The sequence below is a fragment of the Anopheles coustani genome, chromosome 3 (assembly GCF_943734705.1).
Source record: "Anopheles coustani chromosome 3, idAnoCousDA_361_x.2, whole genome shotgun sequence".
NCBI lineage: Eukaryota > Metazoa > Arthropoda > Insecta > Diptera > Culicidae > Anopheles > Anopheles coustani.
In genome coordinates, this window is record NC_071288.1 from 84,666,077 (window position 1) to 84,688,086 (window position 22,010).

Consider the following 22,010-nt stretch of genomic DNA (forward strand, 5'->3'; position numbering starts at 1 on the left):
AGCTGGCCGACACTTTTTTGCCCCTTTGAGCATTTATAATCGATTCACCGATTGTTCTACGGAAGTATAATTAGTTGCATTCACAATCAGCAAACGAGCACGATGGTAAAATCTCCCATTAGTGTCAACTCGTGCGCAAACAAATATCGAGATATGACAGCTTTAAAGTGTAAAAAAAGCTTTGACCTCACACGAGTCGGAAGCTAAGCCAGGTGATGACTTTCAATGATCCTCTCGCCAGATTGCCACTGCAAACCGGGGCAGCTGGAGTAGTAAAATCGTGGCAAATGTCATCAACGTAGAGCGTGCTCCCGGCAAGTGGCCGGACGATGACAGGTAAATAACAGAAACGACATTGACGACATTATTGCTCCCATTTCGGACGACTTCGAAAAGGGGACGACTCCGCTGGACCGTAACAAAATGGTCACAGAGGCAGTTCTGTTGGTTTTATACCCGGTCGTCCGAATAAGGTCGACACACTGGACGCTCCTGGTCGGTCATGACCGTGACCACGACCTACAAATAGTACCGCACACGGTGTGCAACCACCAGCCGAGCCAGCCAGCCGGCCAGCCGGTGATTAGATGAGAGGGCAATTAAAACGGAAGCCGGGTCCCGTTTTGGCAAACGGAACGGCTGCCCAACCCGGTGCCACTCGGGTGGCCGTTGGTGGTCAAGGAGCCACGCACGTGCTGTGGAAGTTAAATAACACCTCGATATGTGGGGCGATAAAACAAACTTTAGAAATCTTTATCCACTCCCGAACGGCGTGCTTTACGAGTTTGTTTATCCACCCGGGAATGGGATTAGTGGATGGTTTTCTTTTTAAATGGTCCGGAAAATTGTATTTGCCCACTTCACTTGCGACTTTGAAGTTGTTGGGCGAAGTTGAACTTATATTCGTACACTGACATAAGAAAAAATGTTGGTTCGTGCTCAGTTGATCTATCCAAGAGTCTAGAAAAGGATTCAGGAAATGTCGGTGAAAAACTGATCCGATCACGCAAAGGTATCTTGTAGAGAGAGACACTCGATTTCTAATTCTTTTTATGACGTTAGGACGGTGGTATCTTTTAGCTTGTTTCTAACGAGTAGATAAAAACCCTAATCATCCCCAATAACCGCCCTTCATTGCCGGACACTCAACCATCGGGCATAAACATGGCACTGGATCATCCATTCTTCACCGTTAAACGCTTCACTTGAACGTCGATCATTGGGGGGTTTTAAAATTTTTTGATTTATGTTCCGTATCTCATGGCACGTGCGCGGATCCGTGAGGGACTGAAAGGGACCGGGAGCCGGTTGCCGATCGCGGTCAATTTGGTTTCAATTAGACCGAAGAAGGGGTCACGGAGCGGGGCTGGGGAGAAAAGTGAATTACTAGACATTACCGTTGACATGGACCGTTTCTCGTCGCTGTTACTTTATTGTCTCTTTAAATTTTCCTCTCCACAGGTAAGCACCGTCGACTCCGCCGCTGTCGATGAGCGATGGTTCGACTTTCTCGGACCTTCATCATCCTGTCCGTTTGCTGCCCCACATCGCCCCCTCCCCCTGACGCCTCTGGGGTGAAAGGGAGATGCGTCCGAGCGAACCGATGAGTCGACAATGTCGTCGGTTTGCAAATGTAGCAAAATACGCCGCATTACAATCGACTCCCGGGTAGGTATTGGAACCGCTTTCACGGAGCGCATGGAAAGCACGGAATGTTCGGACGGAACGAATTGTTTCGGTCAATAATTGTCAACGGCAAACGACACTGTCCCAGAGGAGTGCGATCGTGATGGGAAACTGTTTTACCTGGATTAAAATGATATTGAGAAAGGATTATTTTCACTCGTCTTTTCGCATCAAAACACTTACATTAAAACATTTTAAATTTGTTGAAGACAATTATAAGGGAGAATCAATTCAATTTGACAAAAAAAAGAAAACGAATCATTTAACGCATCGTATTTCATTGCATTTAGTTTTCAACATAACACTTAGTTTACTGTTTACCATGTTCACTTACTTAAAAATGAACTCTCTCACTCAATTTCGTAACTGGTTACTTTTGACAACGTATACACTAACGGTTTGTTTTGCTAACCTTGAACAGCCATTACTTAATGTCCAACTCGTTGTGATATCTCAAGAAAAACCAACCAAGTTCCCACTACATGCCAGCTTTGAACTCACTTTAAATGGTCGTATAAAAGTGACCTGAAATCAGGTGCAACTAAGATAAACGTGGGATTGATAAAAAAAAACGCATGTAACCACTTACTAACCTAAGTAGCCAGGCGAAAAAAATGCTACGCAACAGAGAGCGCCTCACACACACATTCACGTGGCATGCACCAATTTTCCAGCGAACCGGTGAACCATAATCGATAAGCTTTAAGTACTATCCCGGTCAGCTCCAAGCGGGAGACCCGGAGGCGGGCGTATGCATAAAGGCTGCATTGCATAAAACGGATCGCGATCGTGCAATCGTCGGTGGAAAAACCTTTCGATTTCACCTCCGCCTCGCGCAAAAGTCCCACCACGCGGGCGCCCCATTTGATCCGGACCAGCCGGTCGGGGCATATCGTTTATGTATCTGCCTTCCACCGCTTCTTGCTCGGTGGGTTTGGCTTTTTCTTCTGTTTTGTTTTGCAGGTTCAGGTTCAACAAACTAATGGCCACAACGTTCACTCCCACGCGGGCCATTTGCCTGTTTTCCCCGTGCGGTCGACGAAAGTGAACGTGAAGCCAACGCCGTGCGCTTGTCGGCGTCCTTCTGATTTTCCCGCCCCCCGAGAAAGAGGCCGATTGTTATTTCGGGAACTAGTTTTCCGCGCGTGTAGGGTCTTGGTCTCTCGGAAATCGGTTTGCGATGAGCCATTATTCCTATCCCTTTAACACCGTGCCGTGCGACCTTGATCGCCTAGGAGCCCGTATTTCGACCTTTACCGTGGCGCCGTTTTTCATAACTCGTGAATAACCGTCTCGATTGTTCCCACCACCGAGCTCCCGGGAAAATTGCAATCGGGGGTGGAGAGGGTGCTAACGAAAAATTTAAAAAACAAAAACCTTCCCAATCCAATTAAAAATCATTCGCTACGTCAAACTGTGGCATCGCGTGGTGTGTTGTTTCTTTTCTCGATTTTTAAGCCCGCGTGGAATTCTAGAAGTGAGAGTTTTCGGTCAGCACGGTTTCGATTTTCTGAACCAAATGGCCAACACACCATCACAGTGTGTCGCGAAACCTGTGCAAAGTATCCGCACTGTGGGGTCAAACGAGATGTTGATGAGAGGAAGAAACCGAAAGGAGCGATGAAAAGCAAAAATAATCTCTGCAGCAGCACGCGCGCGCTTATCGAGAGCCACATGTTTTATGCATGCCGAGTCGCACAACGTGCCGCGTCGGTTCACAAAATTACACGGGTTAGTGCACTTTCTTCCGCCTCGGTGTGCGCCTGTCGGGGTAAGGGCTGCTCGTCAATGGTCGCTGGTCGCCTTGTCGCATCAAGTCCCATGAACCCGGGGGCCACGCCCCGGTATGTTAAGGGCTGGAGAAAACACAAACAGGCCCGTTCTGAAGCCGCGTGATTTACGCGCCAGGAATGGAGCCAAGGTGTGACTGTACATTGGCTGCTTTGTTTTCTCTCATTACGATCGATTTGCGGACGAAGAAACGCAAACCCGCTTGAGCAAGAAATACGAAAGACTCAAAGCGACGAACCCGACAACGGACGGCCTCAACGTTGTATCGAAAATGTAAAATACATGGTTATGCGGGAAAGAAGCATGTAAGCACATTGTTGTAGTTGTCGTTGTCTTTTTATTGACGAAACATAAAAGCTAAATCATGAACATTTTTTATAGGGACGTAAATGTAAAACACATACTATTAACAATCGCCATTGCGTTTACTACGAAAATGTTAAAACTTTATCTACGTTGAAATATTTTCGTGCAAAACAAATAACTCCATCCCAGCAATCCATCATCTTTATTCTATTTCAAAAAGCTTGACGCACAATTGATAACTGAATAAATAATGCAACAGAGATGGCTGCGCAAATGGCTTCAACTTGAGTTGAAAAATACAATGTAAAGGACATTCAACTTCTACGTTTCAACTGAAAGAGAAACTTCGCGATTTGCGAGGATAAAAAAAAACCCCCCATCCGAATGTGACGAATTCCACAAATCAACCAAGGTGTGCTTTTCTTATTTCTTTCATTTTTATTATTTTTGGGAGCCCATTCAAAAACCCGTGCGCAAATCACATGTCCTGGTTGGCAGTAAGGCGTGAGAAAATAATTTCATATGCTTTGTTGCGATCGCTTACGTTTTTTGCGTGGTCTGTTTGCATTCCTCGCCCATGATCGCTCGCTAAACCAAACCAACGCCGTCGAACCGGCATCGATAGATCTCGGGCTGGTGCATGCAGTATGATTGCGGCAAGGAGAGGGGGAGGTGGAACGTGGGCTGGCCTCCCGCCTGACCTGTAGGCTCAGGGGCACATAAATCCTGCTGCGTGCTCAGAAATGTGCGCACCGGCACCAATTAGCGGCTTTGGTCGTAAATCGGAAGGAAAGGTAGCAAAAGCCAGGCCGGTAGGCAAAGGCAAAAGGAGAAAGACACATGGGCCGTAATGTCGTAACATCGCGATGACATCGGACGGCGTACCTCAAAGGCACGATCGCCTGCGGTTTTCGGGAGAGTTGCTTGCGGCCACCACCGGATGGCGGATGATGGGTGCCAATGTTTCGCTGTGGCCTGCACATGAAGCGCGAACGTTTCGTCAACTGAATATGGATTCGTTTTCGTTTTTACATCAAGAGAGGAAAAGTCTGTCATATTGGTTCGGTTTGGGGCGACTTCATGCAGTTTCATTATTTCACAAAATGATTTGCTTTGCTATTGAGTTCCTAATTTTCTTCCTGCACCAACGAACAAAAATAAATAATATTGGCCTATTAAACCATTTCTAATGGGGATCCCAGGCAACTTTCTGTGTTAATTAAATAAAATGGATTCATTTCATTTAAAAATTTACATTCAATTAAACAGGTTAGATAACTTTTTAAAAAATTAGTAATGATTGAACTAATTAATCAATTCAATGGACTATCAAATTTATTACGCTCTCACCCATTTTGGTATAATTTGTTTCAAAATATGTGCTACAAATCAACACCAAATTAGAATATTTTCTTCGATTTCATATACAAAATACAGTAAACATAAATTTAACCACAACCAGTTATGACCATGATTGTTAATCTGACCTCCATCAGGTTTGATTGAACGTTGAGTAAATTCCTTACTACCAAGGAATGAGTTAAAAAAACCAAACTTGATCGGTTTCCCATGATCGTACCGCACCACACTTTGAGGGCCAAACCGTTGATTCTTGCCTGTTGTTTTTTTATTCTTCTTATTGCGTCCGTTTCAATTAAATAAATACACATCGTATCAGCTGATCACACAACCGCAACGAAAGCACGCGGCGACACTTGACGGCGCGAGGAAATCCAAACCTGTCAAAACGACACCGGGGGGACTTGACTCAAAAATCTAACTCCACACACAGGCTGCGAGGCAAAACGGTGCATAATAACGTGTTTCGCTGCACAATCCAGTTCTACTGTGCGCTCTGGTCGGTCGGTAATAAAAATCAGCTGTAGACGCATGCTTGTCGAAGTGGAGGGTATGGAGGGTTTGCCGGGGTAAACACTCAGGGGATCGCTCGCTCCGGTCCCACGGAACCGGCGCGATGTTTGTGGTTTCGGTGGAACCATCTAATAGACGGTGGTTCGCGAAGGGAGAAACTATGGGAGCTCACACAGAGTAAACAACCCAAGGGGAACTTAGTAAGACGGAACGATGGAAGTAAACGAAAAGTACAATCCAGGGAGCAGGGCAGCAAAGATACCAAATGAAAAGAAATAAAATTAAAAACAAAACAAAAAACGAATGCAGCCAAACCGGATCGACGAAACGGTGAAGTGAGTAACTGCGCTCGATCGTCATAGGTCCCACCGTCCGTAGTCTTGCCACTTCCCCGATCCTGGCACTACGCTGGCCACGCTCATGTGCCACCGTACAAAACTAGGTTATGCTTCTTGTAGCGTAAATTTTTACTGCTTTCCTTTCGGGGCACCCGGCGATTCCACGTTTCCGACGGTGCTATGGGGTGATTGCCACCGATTTGTTGGCCACTTATCCGACCACCCGGAGTGGGTGGTTGGCACCCGGGCTCAATGGAGTCTCGCCAGGAGTAATCGCAAGGACTGCAATAGGATAGGTTCACATAGCTCTTTTTCTTAAATGAACAGAATAATTGGATTATTGCCTTCTTGTAAGTATTAATAAGCAGTTTAGGAGTTGGAGAAACAGGTTATTGTAGTTCGCAGTTTATTTAAAAAAAACTTAGAGGGTTTAAAACAAGGTTAAATTAGAAAGTTTGCTACCGAATGCGGCTTTGCCTGTCAACAAAAATAAAATTATTTACAAAGCTAGATTAAAACCAGTGTTTGAAGAGCAGTAAAAGAATACCGATACTTGAAATCTCGACTTAATTCATTGCTAGCTTGGTAATTGGTTCTCATGCAGTTCGTTCTCATTTTTTAGTTAAACTGTTCGAAATTGTCAGCTGAAAGCGTTCCCTAACTAGATCCTCGACTAATTAAGACGCGTACTAAAAATGAAAGGAAAACACAAAAAAGATCGAAATTAACTGATTGAAGTGGGGCGACTCGAATCGGCAGCATCAGCGTGCCTAGATCTGGGCACCAATGAGACGTGACGCACGTGACGCCGGGACGTTGGTCACACACAAACACACAACGTGCGCGTTACCGTTGGGCGAAATTGGCGAAATCATCGTCTGGCGGTTTTCGTCAGGATTTTCCCACTCACATGAGCAAGCCTGAGAACGGTGGCACGCAAATCGATAGTAAATTGAAAGTTGAAATACTTTCCAGGTGGCTTACTGGACCGCAACGGCGTTGGGTTTCGCTTGTTGACAAACTATTTGCAAATTTTTAACCGGAAGCCTCTTTGTTTGTTTGTTTTATTGGGAGAAATCAGAACTAGAAAAGTTAGTCAATCAAATTAATTATGGTGATGAGAAACTAATCTGATTCGGCATAGAGATCAATATAAACGTGAGCTTTACTCATCCTTGATTACACTGAGTGCAATCTCAAATCATTACTCTTGATTGGAATGACGAAAAATAATTTATTAATGTGATTCGCTCGGTTAAATGGAAGAAATTAATTAATGTCACAATTATTCAATTTATTTTCCTAGGAAAGTTCATAAAATAGGCTTTATCTTTCGAAACAATAAAATTACATTTGAATAAACCTTGATTGATCAACACACATCACAAATCGGCCACAAAACTGCTCATTAGACCCTACCACACATGAATGCCGTAAAGTAAAAGTAAAATCACGAATGTATCGTTTCGCCTCAAACCTTTTCCGCGGGAAATTTTCTATCGTCTTATATTAACTTTATCGCCGCTACAGTCTCCCTCAAATTATGGTCAGTAAAGTCCACCCGCATGCGTATCGTGATTATAATTTGTAGCTTTAAATCAGTTCGGCTTCGGAGAGGGAATTAACTCGTTTTTCCTTTCCATGACCCAAGAGACAAGGGGTAACAAAATTCACCACAACTTCAGTTCCAGGCGCCGATTATTTGAAGTCAAACGTTTACTTTGTGGGGATAGTATCGGTTAATAAATGGCACGCTGCACAATCGGTTCCACCAATCAACGAAAAGGTAACTCGCTTGATCGAATGGTAGCGGAAATCAAGCCCATATGTCTTTAGCCAGTTTCTTCCGCAATGCGCTCGGTTCGCTACCAAATTACACGGTTTAGTGAAATTGACCCACCAGGAACCCTTCAGCTATGGAATTACGTTAATTTTCGATTACGGGAAGCTTACGGAGGAGGCTTATTGCCTTTGGACGCATGATCCATACGGAGAGGATCAGCTGCTGAGAAAGGGAAAATGAAAACAAAAACGGTTTAGGGGAAAACATTTATCCATTTTCCAAACCCCCCGGTAGGTGTGCGTTTCATCTCGAACGCTACGAATGGAAAATTGTATGTGGCATTGAGCTTGATTTGATTAATTTTGTCCACAAGTCACGCTTGTGCTGCGCTCTCAAGGTAAGTCGAGCTGGCAGCAAATAGATTTTCCCTCTTCTCTACCATCAACTCTCCCGCCGTGCGATGCGTTTCCAATGATACTCTCCAGGGCTTACGGGACACGTTTGCATCGAATGGAATCTATACTAAATAAATTAAAGCCATTACTTTCAGCACCCCCCTGTGGGGATTTTTGTTTTCTCTCACGCCGGGGCTCGCTAATTATAGCCTCGTGCAGCTGTGCTTCTAAGAGCCTTTAATTTTATTGATAAAAAATCCAACCGCCAAAAAAAAACTCCAGTGAAAGTGACACCAGTTTTTCGACTGCCCCAGGCCGAAAGAGATGATCGAAAAAAGGCCGTGTTTGAATATGAAAAATAACCAAAAGAATGAGAGCGAAAGTGGTGTCGTTTAATGGCGCGTTATAATTCAGCCAGCCACATCTGTTGCATGGTGGTGCATATGCATCGCGCTATGATAGCGGAGTGAAAAGAGCTTTCCCGATAGGTAGAAGTGACTTTGTCACGTTCGTTTTGCATGTCGCAATCAGCTCAAACAGCCGACGCAAGCAATGGGGCAAACCCAAATAAACAAACAACACTTTAAGAACACTGCAACGATAGCTATGCGTAACAAAGGGTAGGGCATTGCATCTTCCTCGATCGTTAAAATTCTTGATTCACTATCACACAGTTGACATCAGCCACAACGTGACGCATGCTCAAAAATAAGTTTTAAAAAGGCTCCTCTGTTTGTATTGATAGGTAAGGTAGACACATAAAAATTCGGTGTAAAGGATTTCTGCAGCGTTAATAAAGCATTCAAATACGAGAGGGGAAAAAGTCCAAAAAGAGTTACTGGAGATACACTCCGAATTCCATACCGAATAACGCTGGCAGAGCGAAGGAACAGGTTTTTAACAAAAAAAAAACGACGGTAAAAAAGACAAACACACACAAACATACAAGATCGATCGTCGCGCCATCGAGGCTGTTTCACTCCTTTTTTTTGTAGTTGCCTGCAGGACGGAAATCGCCGGTACGGGTTGTTGTTTACATTATGATCCACCGCACCGCTTTTGCCTTCTCCCACCTAGCCCCGGTCAACATTCGATCGTCGTTGTCATGTTGTTATTCACACGCATTAACGATTGTCATATTTCATGTTCTCGGCGATTGACTTTCGAACCAATGCACGGTATCGCACGATGGTGGGATGTAACGAACGGGGCTGGCTTGTAATAGAAACAAGGTAGTTTCGAACCTGCTGCTTTCCACCAACCCTTGGGATCCGTCTCTTTCGAGGACGTTTATAAGTTGTTGATAATGATCGCCTCTGCGTCGATCGTCAACATTCATCCCTAAAGTTGTCTTTAGAGTTTTGGTTTTCTCTCTATCTCGCTCTTAATTTGTGGCCTCACTTTTTCCTCCACGTAGCAGGATATCTTCAAACTTTTCTCCTATACCGGGAACAGTATACAAACGAGCTGAATGAACGAAGAAATTCAAAAGATTCCAAAATCGGATGAAGTGACGAACCCGAGCTCACATCACTGCGTACATCGTCGTGCAAGTTTTCAAAGGACTCGTAGCTGGATTTCCTTCTCCATCTAGTAGGACCCGTTCCCGAGAGAATCCCGTTGATTGATTCAATTCTTTCGTCTGCATGTATTGGTTGCTTCAATTCACATGCGAGGAAGAGCAAATAATAATAAAAATGTACGCTATCCTTGGAGCATTGAAAAACCTTCGTATACACCACTGCCCAGACATGCGTTGTTCGGTATAATTTTCATCTCATTGTTTGCCACGGCATTACCATTCCCGGGCGGTTGTTTATTATGCCATTGTCAAGTTGAAATTATGTTCCTGCTTTTTTATCTGTTTTTCTCGATGCTTCGTCCTGTGACCGTAGTTTTCTGTTTTGTTTCGAGGATTATACGGCCACATTTTTTTTTTTTTTGAGCGGCCGTATTGTGGCCGCACCACGGGGGAAAATTTCGAAATCAAAATCCGGAGGAGGGTATAATTATATTGTGTTGTTTTTAATTGAGTTGTAGTTGTTGTTAAAAAAGAATGATGCAGTTTAAGAAAAAATATAACATGCTTAACACTGCTTGGTTCATTGTTAAGCATTAGCAGATTTATTATAAGAGTTTCCACCAACACCATGATCAAACTTTTTAGTTAGGGTTCGGCAAAGTCAAGCCAATGTGCACATTTTTGTAAACAACGAAACAGAATTTCAATTATTGTCGATTTTGACTTTCGTTAGCTGCGAATTTAACGGCTTTTCAAATTTCAAGTTAAATTGAAGAAATTAATTTGAAGAATGAAGAATCATTACTTAAACAAGAGTAAATGTAAAACTTTATGCTACTACATGTGTTGCTTTCCTATTTAGAAAATGTATAACGCCATTTAAAGGTGGCTGAATTCATTTGCTTTCTACCCCACACCTTTATCTGAATTTACATTATGAAAAACTAAAATTTGAAAAGAACTAAAATTTGATCTGTTTTGCTTTACACTGAGCTAGCGGAATAATGGAGTTGTGCATTACAAAACCAAAGCGAAAGATAGTTAACAATTATACTTAAAGTTTGCAATTTACGAATTTGAAAAATCATCCACAATGATGAAATTATAGCGTGTTAAAAAGAGCGGTCAAAATGGCCGCTAAAAAGCATTCGGGCAAGATTCCAAACAAATTCTAGAGTTAAAAAAGGTTTGATATCACTTTCCAAAATTTTAAACAACGTTTGAGGTCCCTGACAAACCCTTAGTAATTGTAGTTAGTCTTTTAGGAATAAAATTTTACAATGCTAAAATGAAATTATTTCATTTTTGTTACATTGTTTTTATATTCTCCTTATTGGATGCAGCTTTGAAAAATCAATTTTGAAAAATTTTATGCAAATTGAAAAGTAAAATATCTTTCATACATTTTCACTCGCTTGTCCGTTTCTAACAGTTATATTTTTCTTCTTCTTCTAAGTCAAAGAAAAATCAAACATTCCTGTCCATTGGATCCTCAATATTGCTTCATTGATCGCTCAAGACTACCTGTTTGAGGTTGCATCGTTCAACCGCGGTCATGCGGAAAAGGACCTTAAAAAACCCCCAGAAGGATAGTGGAAAGACAATCGGAAGGAAGAAGAGGAAAAGAACAAGTGAATCGACGAAGGCTTGCATCGTCGTTAGCCCACTCCGGTGGGAAGGTGGAACCGAAGAAAATGGGTCAGTACTATATCGTTGCAGTGATCGATTCTCAGCACTATGGACGAACCGCGAACCGTAGGCAGCAATCAGCAGCATCCTCTCTCTCCCTCTCTCTCTCTCGTTCCGCATCTGCCGCAGGTTATTCCATTCCATATTTTTTGCGTTGGAAGGAAGTACGGCAACAATGGTCGAAACAACGGTTCGCAACGGAACCGGTCGTATACTGCAACCGGTCAAGTCAATCAGCCTCGGCACGACACGCTGCCATCCCAGCAATGATCAATGGACGAAACAATCTGTGGGCCGTCGGTGGAGTGGGCGACGGGGAGGGGGCGAGGACGAAGATATTTCCACCGGTATGCCGGTGGACCGGTTCTGCCGAGTTCTCTGGGCATACGATGTTCCCGGCAATCAGCTGCACGTACTCGTGCAGAATTTCGGATTGCTCACGGGTTTTTTTTTGCTCACCGTTTTCGGTTGCCTCGGTTTTATTTTTTCATGTGCCTCATTATGAATGTTATCGTCCTTTGGACCACTGTTATTATTGTTATTGTTGTATCCATTTGTGCGCCATCGTGGCGAGGCACCTAATTGTTTTTTGCGTCCTTGCTTTGCCCGACCGCACAGTGAGCCCTGTGCCGGGGGCGGACATTCGATTAATCTTGCACTCAGGATTTATGTCGGAGAAAAAACACCTTTCCTCCTCTAAATTATGGGATGTATTGATGTTTCGAATGTTATTTATCGATTTTCTGTCACGTTAAAAATTCGAACGGCTTGGTAAAACTTTTATGAAATTCATGCAATTACGAAAAAATTGCAATGGAAAGCATTGGGACAAACTTGAGCCTGAAAACAAAAATACACCAACATCTCATTATAGACACTTTACAGCATTACCAGAGACATCCGGTGAAAAAACAAATGGGCCAAACGTTGCAAAGCAGGACAACCGAATATCATTACCGTCCCTTCCCGCCGACTGTTAACGTCTTGAGCCGTAAGTGAAAAGCGTCCGTGATGATTTCTCAATCTTAAGGAAAAGCGTGTGATTTTTGCATCAACTTACGGTGACGGTAGTCAACCGCTTTTCAACCACCGTTGCACCACCGAAGGGCCAAAACCAGATTTATTTGGTGACTTTAACGACCCGTTACGCGGTGGACTTCGAGCAAAGTGCGTTTACCTTTCGCATCATCCGCTCGGGAGGGGCGCACTTTAAAGTGGGAAGATAAAGAAAGAAAGGGTGCCCCAAAACAAGCGAACGGTACATTCGGGAGCCGTAAATGCAAGGACACAACAAGATCGATGCACTTTACTTGCACCAAAACGGAGACCGTCCCTTCTTGCACTTTTCTTGAGACAATGCGGCTGCTCTGAACGGTACGTTCCTGAGTACGCGATATTTCCATGAACTTGACCAACTGCATATGTTTACGCCGTCGATCGGGTTGGTAAGATCTTGAACTTGGTTGTTCGAGTTTCACTGCCACTGTTGGCAGGAGAAATAAAAAACGAGCAAAAAGGCGAAACGAGCGTCCTTCCACTTGGGTTGTGTGTTGATTGGGTACCCACTCCTTCCCCGAGACAGATAGGAAGGCCGTCAATCAATCATTGCATTGACATTGTTATTGATTGCACACACTTTGCGCTGAATGTTCCACTATAAATTTTATTTTAATTCATTTATGATGTATCGTATGCTTTAAGACCGCTTTCAACGCATAGTCAATCTTATTTTTTGTAAGCTGTAAACAGAACAAGGAAATCAGTTTTCCGTTCCCAGAAACATTTTCACAGTGGAAACCTATCTTCTCATCATCACGTTTCCAACGACGACAAACGTATGCCATGCTTTCCTACGTTTCTCCTACTGGTCTCTGGTATCCATCATCAAATATGCTTCAATGGCCACCTTTCAATGCGCGTTATGAAGGTAAAACATAACTTGATCCTTTATGACATCTGTTACGGTGAAATCTGCTGCCCCTTCTCTCATCTGCATTCCTGCAGAATGCAAGCAAACGCACGAACGGTGCACAATTATCACTCGGATCGGTCGGAAACATTCTTCCATCAATCACGCGTCGCCATCGATTTGACATCCGTTGCGACGTTCGACAGAAACGTTTTAAAACCATCGACCGTTGTTTTACCGCGCAACAAAGTTATGGTCAAGCCGAGGGATGCTGGCTACAGGAAAGCGAATAGGGGTGGTCAGTTGGAAAGCAAACCAAGAAAAAACACCAAACATGCCGCACTGTGATCGATAAAGTGAAAGGTTTACCGAGATCAACATTGCCGATTAATGATGGTGCGCTGGTGTACTGTAATTTCTGTGTCTTTTTTACACTTCTACTTACATGCGTAACCTCAAACGGTCGTGTAATATGCGCTCGAACATGTGTGTGGTTAGCGGAGGATTAATGAAGTAGATTAATCCGTAGATGCGTCTGGTTTGCAACAAGCTATCGTTACTAAGAGATCTATCGATGCTTCTGAATCTATCGTCGATGTTGACAAATGTTATTCCATTCAAGCAGGAAAAAGGTCTTAAGTTCAGCCCCTGATACTTTATAACATTTTGAACAAACTGAACATAACTAAGGCAACTGTGAAACGCCAATAAAATAACCAGAGTAAAACTTAGATATGTCGAAAGCAATCAATTTCAATCAATCACTCCTAATCGAAACGTACCGTGATCTGAAGCTAAGTTTGCAAATTCGTTCACAACATTTCTGCGTTCAAACCGAAAGTTTGAATCCATTTATAACCTTTGGCGGATCGTAATGTGTAAATCTGTTCACACCGACCTGCCAGGAGTTAATTGGCACAATTAAGATGGATTACCATCAAACTTATCGCGAAAAAATTAAAAAAAAAACTGTACCGACCCCTTCATTGGGAGCATTCGATTTCGGTGGCGAAAAGAAGAGAGGTGCGACCGCCAACACTTCCGCTTTGAAGTGTTAATTAGCGGGATATGTCGTGGTCCCGCTTCAAACGATCCGGTGCTTATCATGTGTGCGTTCTTTTCCCCTCCCCGCAGACCCCCAGCTGATGCCGGAAGACCCGGAGGCGACGGCGAAGGGCGAGTATGCGTTCGACAATCCGGCGTTCAAGACGACGGAGGCTGGCGGCGCGGCCAGCAACAGTGGAGCGGGAAATGCGCCTGCCCCCAACAAGACCGGTTCGCCGCTCGATCCGAGCTGGACGTCGAAGCAAAACACCATCGAGAAGCGCAAAACCGTCGACGACAGCTACGTGACCGTAAGTTCAGCGCGCGCCCATCGAAGTGTGCCAATAATTCCTAACCTCAACAACACTCTTTGCACTGCTCTCTTCCCCAGGCGTCCACACCACGGCTGGTGGCGCTCCGTGGTTCCGACTTCACCGGGCTCGGTGTCGAGGTTTACGGTGGGCTGAAGGAGGGAATTTTTGTCAAGAAGGTGATGCCCCAGGGTCCGGCCGCTGGTCTCGTAAACACAGGTAAGTAAGGCAACGGAAGAGAAAGAGCGAGAGGAAGGGGGAGGTTCAGGATCAAAGTTGTTTTTCTACCTCACCAATTTTACGACCCTCTAATACATACCGATTATAATCCAATCAGTGTGACAACACACACCCATCCGTGGGAGCAGCGGGTCGGATGCTACGATTACGTCAGCCACTCTCGAGATATACAAAGTTTCGTTGGTTTTTAAACTCTAGAATGTAGAATCATAAGATGGTACATGCACCTAAACCAGAGATATTCGAAAGTGGTAATTTAAAGAACTGTATTTTCGATATCCTACTTAAAATATATATATATTGCAATTTATAACTTTTTCGTCTGTTGTGTACACTAATATTAATTATTATATTTTATTAATATTAACTATTACATTTTCGTGCCAATTTCTATATTATCGCCACTTAAAACATATCAGACGTTGTATATTAACTTTCCTTAAATTAAATTTATTTTGTAAATTTATTAACGCATGTACTACACATAAAAAAAATAATTGAAAAAAATGTTCCAGGAAAACGAATAAAAAGTTTAGAAAAGAGTTATTCAAACTGAGTGTTATGCACAGTATATCATTTTGAATCTATGAAATAGTGTCAAATTAACAAAACTTATAAAAATAGTTATAATAGTTTAATAGTTGGTAGTAGTCGTAAAAAAGGTAAAGAACGAACAAAGCTGTTTCTGATCCGAAAATAAATAGCACCTAAACCATTTCAAAAACGAACAATTCATTATCAAAAACCTTTTTAAAACGGAATATATATCAATGTATATTAAAAAATATATTCCACAGCTAATAATGCTGTCCTATTATTGTTTGTTATTGATTGCATTACAACTTATAAATAGCTAATATTTGCAAAACTTTTCCAAAACGTCGTGCCGTTTGTATTTTTTCTAGTGGTGTTGAAAAAAAAAACAACACCACGCCGCACTCACGTTTCATTAAGAAACATGACCCGATTCTACCCGTAGAGCGTGTAAATAAGACGGCAAAATTTTAAAGAAACAAACCCACCGACCGCGAGGCGTGGAATGTAGCGACCTCTCGGCTAATATTTACCCTGCAGCGTTTCATTCATACCTTATCGCATCTGCTTGAGTTTTCGGAGCCGGTATGTGGATGGTTCTACATCTATAGCGCACGAATGTGGCCACATGTCTGACGTCACCGAGTGCGGGTGAAGACTACAGTAGCGTGGCGGTAACTGAATCGCTCGTAAATGATCCTTTTAAAATCGCATAATTCCGGTGAACATCTTTTTAATCTTTGCACATCTCAAATGCCCATGGTGACGGCAAGTTGTTACCTAAAACGATATTGCAAATATTATAGCAAAGTTAAAGAACAATCAAAATAACACATTTGATCTCTAAATTGGATTAGAATCTACAAGTTTATGAAAACGTTCCCAATTTAATCAACAATCGAATAAAACAACCATTATACCTTACAAATGCTATCGACACGTTTGCCTTCAATCTAGCGATCAGTCTTAATAATTGTCATTTCACAACTTTATGGCTTTGGAAAAGGGTAAAAATATCGGCGATGCTATTCCCATCGTACTTTTACCGTGGTAACCCTTCTTGCAGCTGCCTTCTCTGATCGTATCCATACATATTGATACTACATGGAATCGTTTCACTTCGTTCGGGTGAAAAAAAAACAACAATTTTGCAGATATTGCGTAGCGCTCAATCAACTAATCCCATTACGATACCGTGCACCCTTTCGCTTCGGTCAGGCAAGTTCGAACTCTCTTGCCGCCAACCAAATTCCACGCCAACCACGAATGCTGCAAGTGGGTCCCTAGGTTCGCGTACGGTTCGTTAGTTCAACCAACTGGTTATTTGGCGGGTTACGACATCGAACTTGTACGGTCTTTTGGAGCGCAGGTTTGGCGGATGCAGACGCCGAAATTCTGTGTGAAGTCGAATTTTCATCGTCGGCCAAACACACTCCGAAGGTCACCGAGGTGCTTGAGATGTGGAGCTGGTTGCTTTAACCACCCGAATACTTTCTTGCTCTCCAATCAATTTGAGACCATGGCGTGTGGAAATATTCCATGCCGGGGACCTGTTTGTCTAATGGTTCTGTGACGTGCCGCTAACGTTTTCTATGCAACCTGTCCACAAAGCGTATGGAATGCGATGCTAAATTTGTCCAGAGGCAGCTTATAACCCTGGTACATTCGTTTTAGAGCCAATTCGATTTTAGCAATCGAAAAAATTTCAAGCCTTGGTAGACGAACAACTAGGCGAAGAAAAACAATTTGGAATAAATCGAAACCACAACTCCTGGCAAACTTAACGGAACGGTTGAAATTAAAAGATGCAAAATAGAGGAACATGTGGTGAAGGGACTGTGTCAGAAAAATAAAATAGAATCAATACTATTTCCGTGTAACATATTTTATATACTCGTATCCTTCGCAGGTGACAGAATTACGAGCATCACCATCGACTTCCGTCACATCGTACAGGAGGACGCGATGACAATCCTGAGCTACGCTTCGCCATATAACGTCCAGCTGGAGCTGGTCAGTGGCACGAAGCCAATCGTACCGCAAACGCAAAGCCCTAAGCCAGGCCATCAAAGCCTAACGCACCCACTGTATCGCTCGAGCAGTCAATCAGATTTGAATACGGTAAAATATTCGTGCACAGATCTTTAAAAATGCCAATGAATTAATTTGCTTCTCTTTACGTATAGATTGAACGGAACTCGCGTAAGAAGCTGTTCCCGAGCGAAGACTCACCGTTGAAGATGGACAACCGTGCCGCAAGCCCGACCGCACTCAACAAGGTGCTCCCGACGGTCCACAAAGAGAACGAACGTGAGCCGAAGAAGCATTCGTTCAAGCAGCAGATGAAGGAGATGATCGAAGAGAAGTTCCAATCGAAGCACGCCGATGTCGACCGGAAGGGTGGTTCCAGTGCGACCACGCCGACCGGAACGAGCGGCGATGAACCGGCCGGCAAGAAGGGACACAAGTTTGGCATTCGCGTCTTCCCACCGTCGGTCAACGATAAGCTGTTTGGAAAGAGCCCGACCAAGATGCAGGCGGACAACGAGAATAACTTCAACATCGAGAAGAAAGAGTCGGACGACAGCAAGCGGGCCGAGGAGCAGTCGTCCTCACCACCGCCGGTGGTGAAGAAGCGCACCAAGGAGCCGAAAATGGTACCGGACGTGGTGGCTGCCGGTTCGGATGAGAAGGTGGTGAAGCTGGCGGTCGAGGGTTCGAATGAATTTCAGCGTCAGAACAGTCTCACGTCGAGCGGGATCCGTCGGGATGCAGCTGGCATACCGCAGGAAGTACCCAGCTTCATGATGCAGGCAGCAAATGCGGCCCGAGACAATCGCAAATCGGCGGGTGCGGCTTTGGCGGCTTGCTCGACCGCGGACGCGGACAACAAGCGCAAGGGAAAGGCACCCCGACCGCCGCAGAACGAAGCGGAGCTGGACGAGAGCACCGTCACCGTGGACACCAACCTGAGCAGCTTCGATATGACCGAAAACGGAGGCAGTCGCGTGATGATGACGCTCAACGGTAGCGGCGGCTTGGACATGCCGGACTGCACGAAGGAGCCGGACTCGAGACGGATGAATTTTTCCGACAACTTTGCCGAGGAAGTGTTGAACTGCACGATCGACAGCATCAACAATATTGAGCAATTTAACGAGACGGGCCCTAGCAACAGCTCGACTCCGAAGAGCGAACGCAAGCAGACGTCAGACGAAATCATGATGGCGGGCGAGTTCCGTCCGTCTGGAGGAAATCATGGTGAGTAGCTCATGTTTAAAAACTTAAACGGAATCTCTTCGAAAACTTGGTTTGGTTTCACGTTAACACGTTAAGTGCCATGGCTATCATTTTTGACGTAATCTCTAAAAAATTGAACATTACAACAGGTTTTCCAAAAACGTTGATTCTACCAATAAATTTTATAGACAAAATTTATCAATAATGATTGTACCAGAAACTGCTTAGTTGGACAGACCGAGTCTGATGCCCATTGAACTCGGAAGATTGGCTACATTTGAATCTAGTTGGCCTTTTTTTTTTAAAAAAAACATTTTTTAAAACGTTGTACATCTTTCAGCATCCGACATCGAAGTTCTACCGCGTGGAAACACAATCGAGCTGAACTCCAGCGACATTACCGTCCACCAGAGCTCGCCGAGTCCGACCCCGGCCAGCAGCAGCGTGGAGGACGACGAGCAACCACCGTCGATGGACGAGAGCAACCGACGCACGGCCAGCCTTGGCGACCTGTCAAAGCTTGCCGAGAAGCCGCACTCCAACGGTACGGGCAGCAACAGCAACACGCTCGAGCGTGCCCAAAGCCTGGAGATAACGGGCGATTCGGCGAACGTGACGGTGGCGAACGGAACCGGCGCCGGTGGTGACCCGGCCCAGCAGCTCGATGGAGCGAAGAAGCGAAAGATTTCTTCTGAGATGGGACAAGCATCGTTGGACCCGAAGCTGGATGCGGCCGAAGCGCTCAACTCGCTGCAGCGCAACCGTCTGAAGGGTGCGTCGGCCTGGGGTAATCTAGAAGATGCATACAACTCGGGCGAACTGCTGAACGGAAGAATGGTCGACGAGGAGGAGGAGGAGGACGAGGAGGAGGAGAGACCGGAGGACGGTGGCACGGTACTGATGGCTCAGGTTGTGGTGGTGAAGGAAACGGAGAAGCCAATGAATCAGGCCATCATCGTGGCGGAGGCACCGAAAAAGCCACAAATGGACGATCGTGAGGAACACGTTTCGCTGACGACGATCGGTGGTGGGGTCAATTACGGACCGTATGTAGGGGACGAGGAGAAGAAGCCACACCAGCAAACGGTGGAGAGCGGTGGTGGTAGTCTGGTTAACCATCTGGTAAAGATTGGTGGTGTAACGACGGCGTACGATACGAACATCCCGGACGATGTGAAGGTATCCCGGTACCCGTTCGGTAGCCTCGAGCGGCCTAAGTCGGACGTGCTGAAGAAACTGCTTGGCCAGCAGGAGGAGCTGGAGAACACTCCGTCGGTGTTCATTTCAGCCGATGGTGACGGTGAGAGTGCTATCAGTAAGATAAAGATCGAAAGCAACCATCATCAGCAGCGTTCGTTCGATATCGGTGAACCGATCAGCCTGACGTTGATCAACCCGGGCTCGACGGAGATCTTAAGCACTTCACCAAATGATAAGCCCGGAGAGGTGGCCACCTCGCAACTGGTCACAAGCAGCAACACGAACGGTGTCAGTAGCATCAACATCTCCTCAACGGAGCAACACGGCGCTGGTGGCGTAACGCTGGTCAAGCCCATGCTAAACGGCAGTGGTGGCATGTCGAAGTTTTCCTTGCTCGCCGACAACATCGTCACCATCTCGACGGCACTCGACGGGCAGGAGGAACTCGGCAACGAATCGCAACCATCCTCGATCGTCATGATCGACGACGAGAAGCTCGACTTCAGTCTACAAACTTTGGATGATTTCGACGACTCGATGGTAACGCCGCCACCTCCGGTGGACTTTGCCAACAACGAGCGTGAAGACGATGTCCACCATGGCCAGCGCACGGTAACCTCCATCGAAACGGAGGTGAAGAGTGCCACAGTTACCAATGGTGCTAGTGCCGTCGAGCCACCGCAACCTCCGCAGCGCAGTTCGATCACGATGAATCGCCGTGGAAGTAGTGGACTACAAGCGCCGGGTGCCCCCATGACCAACGGCGGCAGTGGTGTTGGTTTCGTGACCGAAATCACCCTGAAAACCTCCGAACCGACCATGGCCATCACGCCACCAATGGCTGCCGAACGTCCGCACCAGATGAACGGAATGTTAAAAAATTCCAACGACGAGAACAATACTACAGCCACAACCATGACCAGCACCACCACCACCACTACCAGTCCTACGGGCAAACCACCGATCGTTTCGAAGAAACCACCGAAACCGGACAGCAAACCGACGACACCACCATCCCGGATACCGGTCGAGCGGCGCATGTCCAGCGAGCACAGTTTCATACCGCGCAACACCGAGATCAAGTTTACCACGGCCACATACGAATCGTCCGCGACCGGCACACGGACCCCAACCACTCCGCGTCCCCACGGCGCCGGTGGCATCGATCAGCTGCGGTCGACCTTTGAGCGCTCGAACTCCAAGACGGAAATTCCCGTACTGATCCGCCGCACGTCGATCCCGTCGATCAGCCTGTCCCCGTCCGGCTCGGTGACCAGTGGTGGAAGCAGCAGCAGCACCACCGGCGGCTCGATGAGCAACCTCAGCTCGATTTCCGGTGGCTCGCAAACCAAAGCCAGCCCGTCCCGCATCCCGGTGTTCAATTCGGTCGGATCGTTGGCCAAACTCGGCCAGAATGGGCACGACGGTGGAACCAACGGAAGCCGATCGCCACCCTCGCCGGCACCGCAAACGAACGGCACTTCCGGTTACCACCACACGAACGGGATTCACAATAACAATAACAACAGTCTGATCAACAACAAGGTGTCGGTCAGCATCACCTCCATTAAAAATCAGGCCAAGTATCCAAGCGGTAAATTTTAAGGCCAAACAGGATCAATTGGCCCCATCCGTCCAATCCAGTGTGCGTGTGTGCTTGTGTGTGTGTGAGAGAGAGAGAGAGAAAGAGAAAGCGTATGGATGCGTCTGCCGGATGTAAGTATGTGTGATTGTGTGTGAATATATTAATTGAAATCATTACCGAGCAAGAAAACAGGAACGCGGGTTTTCGCTATAGAATGTACTTACGCAATAGAGTGTATTTAAAAGTAGTTGTATCCAATCCATCCCACGTTGCTGTGGCCCAGTTGCAGCAGTTGAGCAAAGACGGTCACACTACACCTTAGAAGGCCGACGTCCGACCGGAATGGAAAAGATACACCAGCAAACTCCGCGTACCACCATCCTTATCCAGCATCCGATCGTCGGTAGGATCGTCGACGAAATGTTAGTTTTGCTTTGAATTTGTTTGGCCATATTATCACGTTAACCGTTATTAAGCGCCTCTCACACACCCGTACATTTGTTGTATATCAACTTGTTGGGTACTCGTTGTTGGGCGATCGTTTGTCGCTTCGCTTGGACCCATC

The 22,010-nt window shown here is 45.4% G+C and overlaps 1 protein-coding gene across 1 annotated transcript in view; it reads left to right on the top strand.

The window, feature by feature from the left end:
- The window catches only part of LOC131270872 (uncharacterized), a 59,801-nt gene extending 38,336 nt beyond the window's left edge, over positions 1-21,465 (top strand). Inside the window, exons 2-8 of the mRNA XM_058272485.1 lie at positions 14,426-14,646; positions 14,727-14,865; positions 17,330-17,541; positions 17,607-18,681; positions 19,001-19,733; positions 19,812-20,732; positions 20,784-21,465. Coding sequence (XP_058128468.1) covers positions 14,426-14,646; positions 14,727-14,865; positions 17,330-17,541; positions 17,607-18,681; positions 19,001-19,733; positions 19,812-20,732; positions 20,784-21,465 — 3,983 coding nt within the window. The remainder of the gene's footprint in view (positions 1-14,425; positions 14,647-14,726; positions 14,866-17,329; positions 17,542-17,606; positions 18,682-19,000; positions 19,734-19,811; positions 20,733-20,783) is intronic.
- The last annotated feature ends 545 nt before the right edge of the window (positions 21,466-22,010 follow it).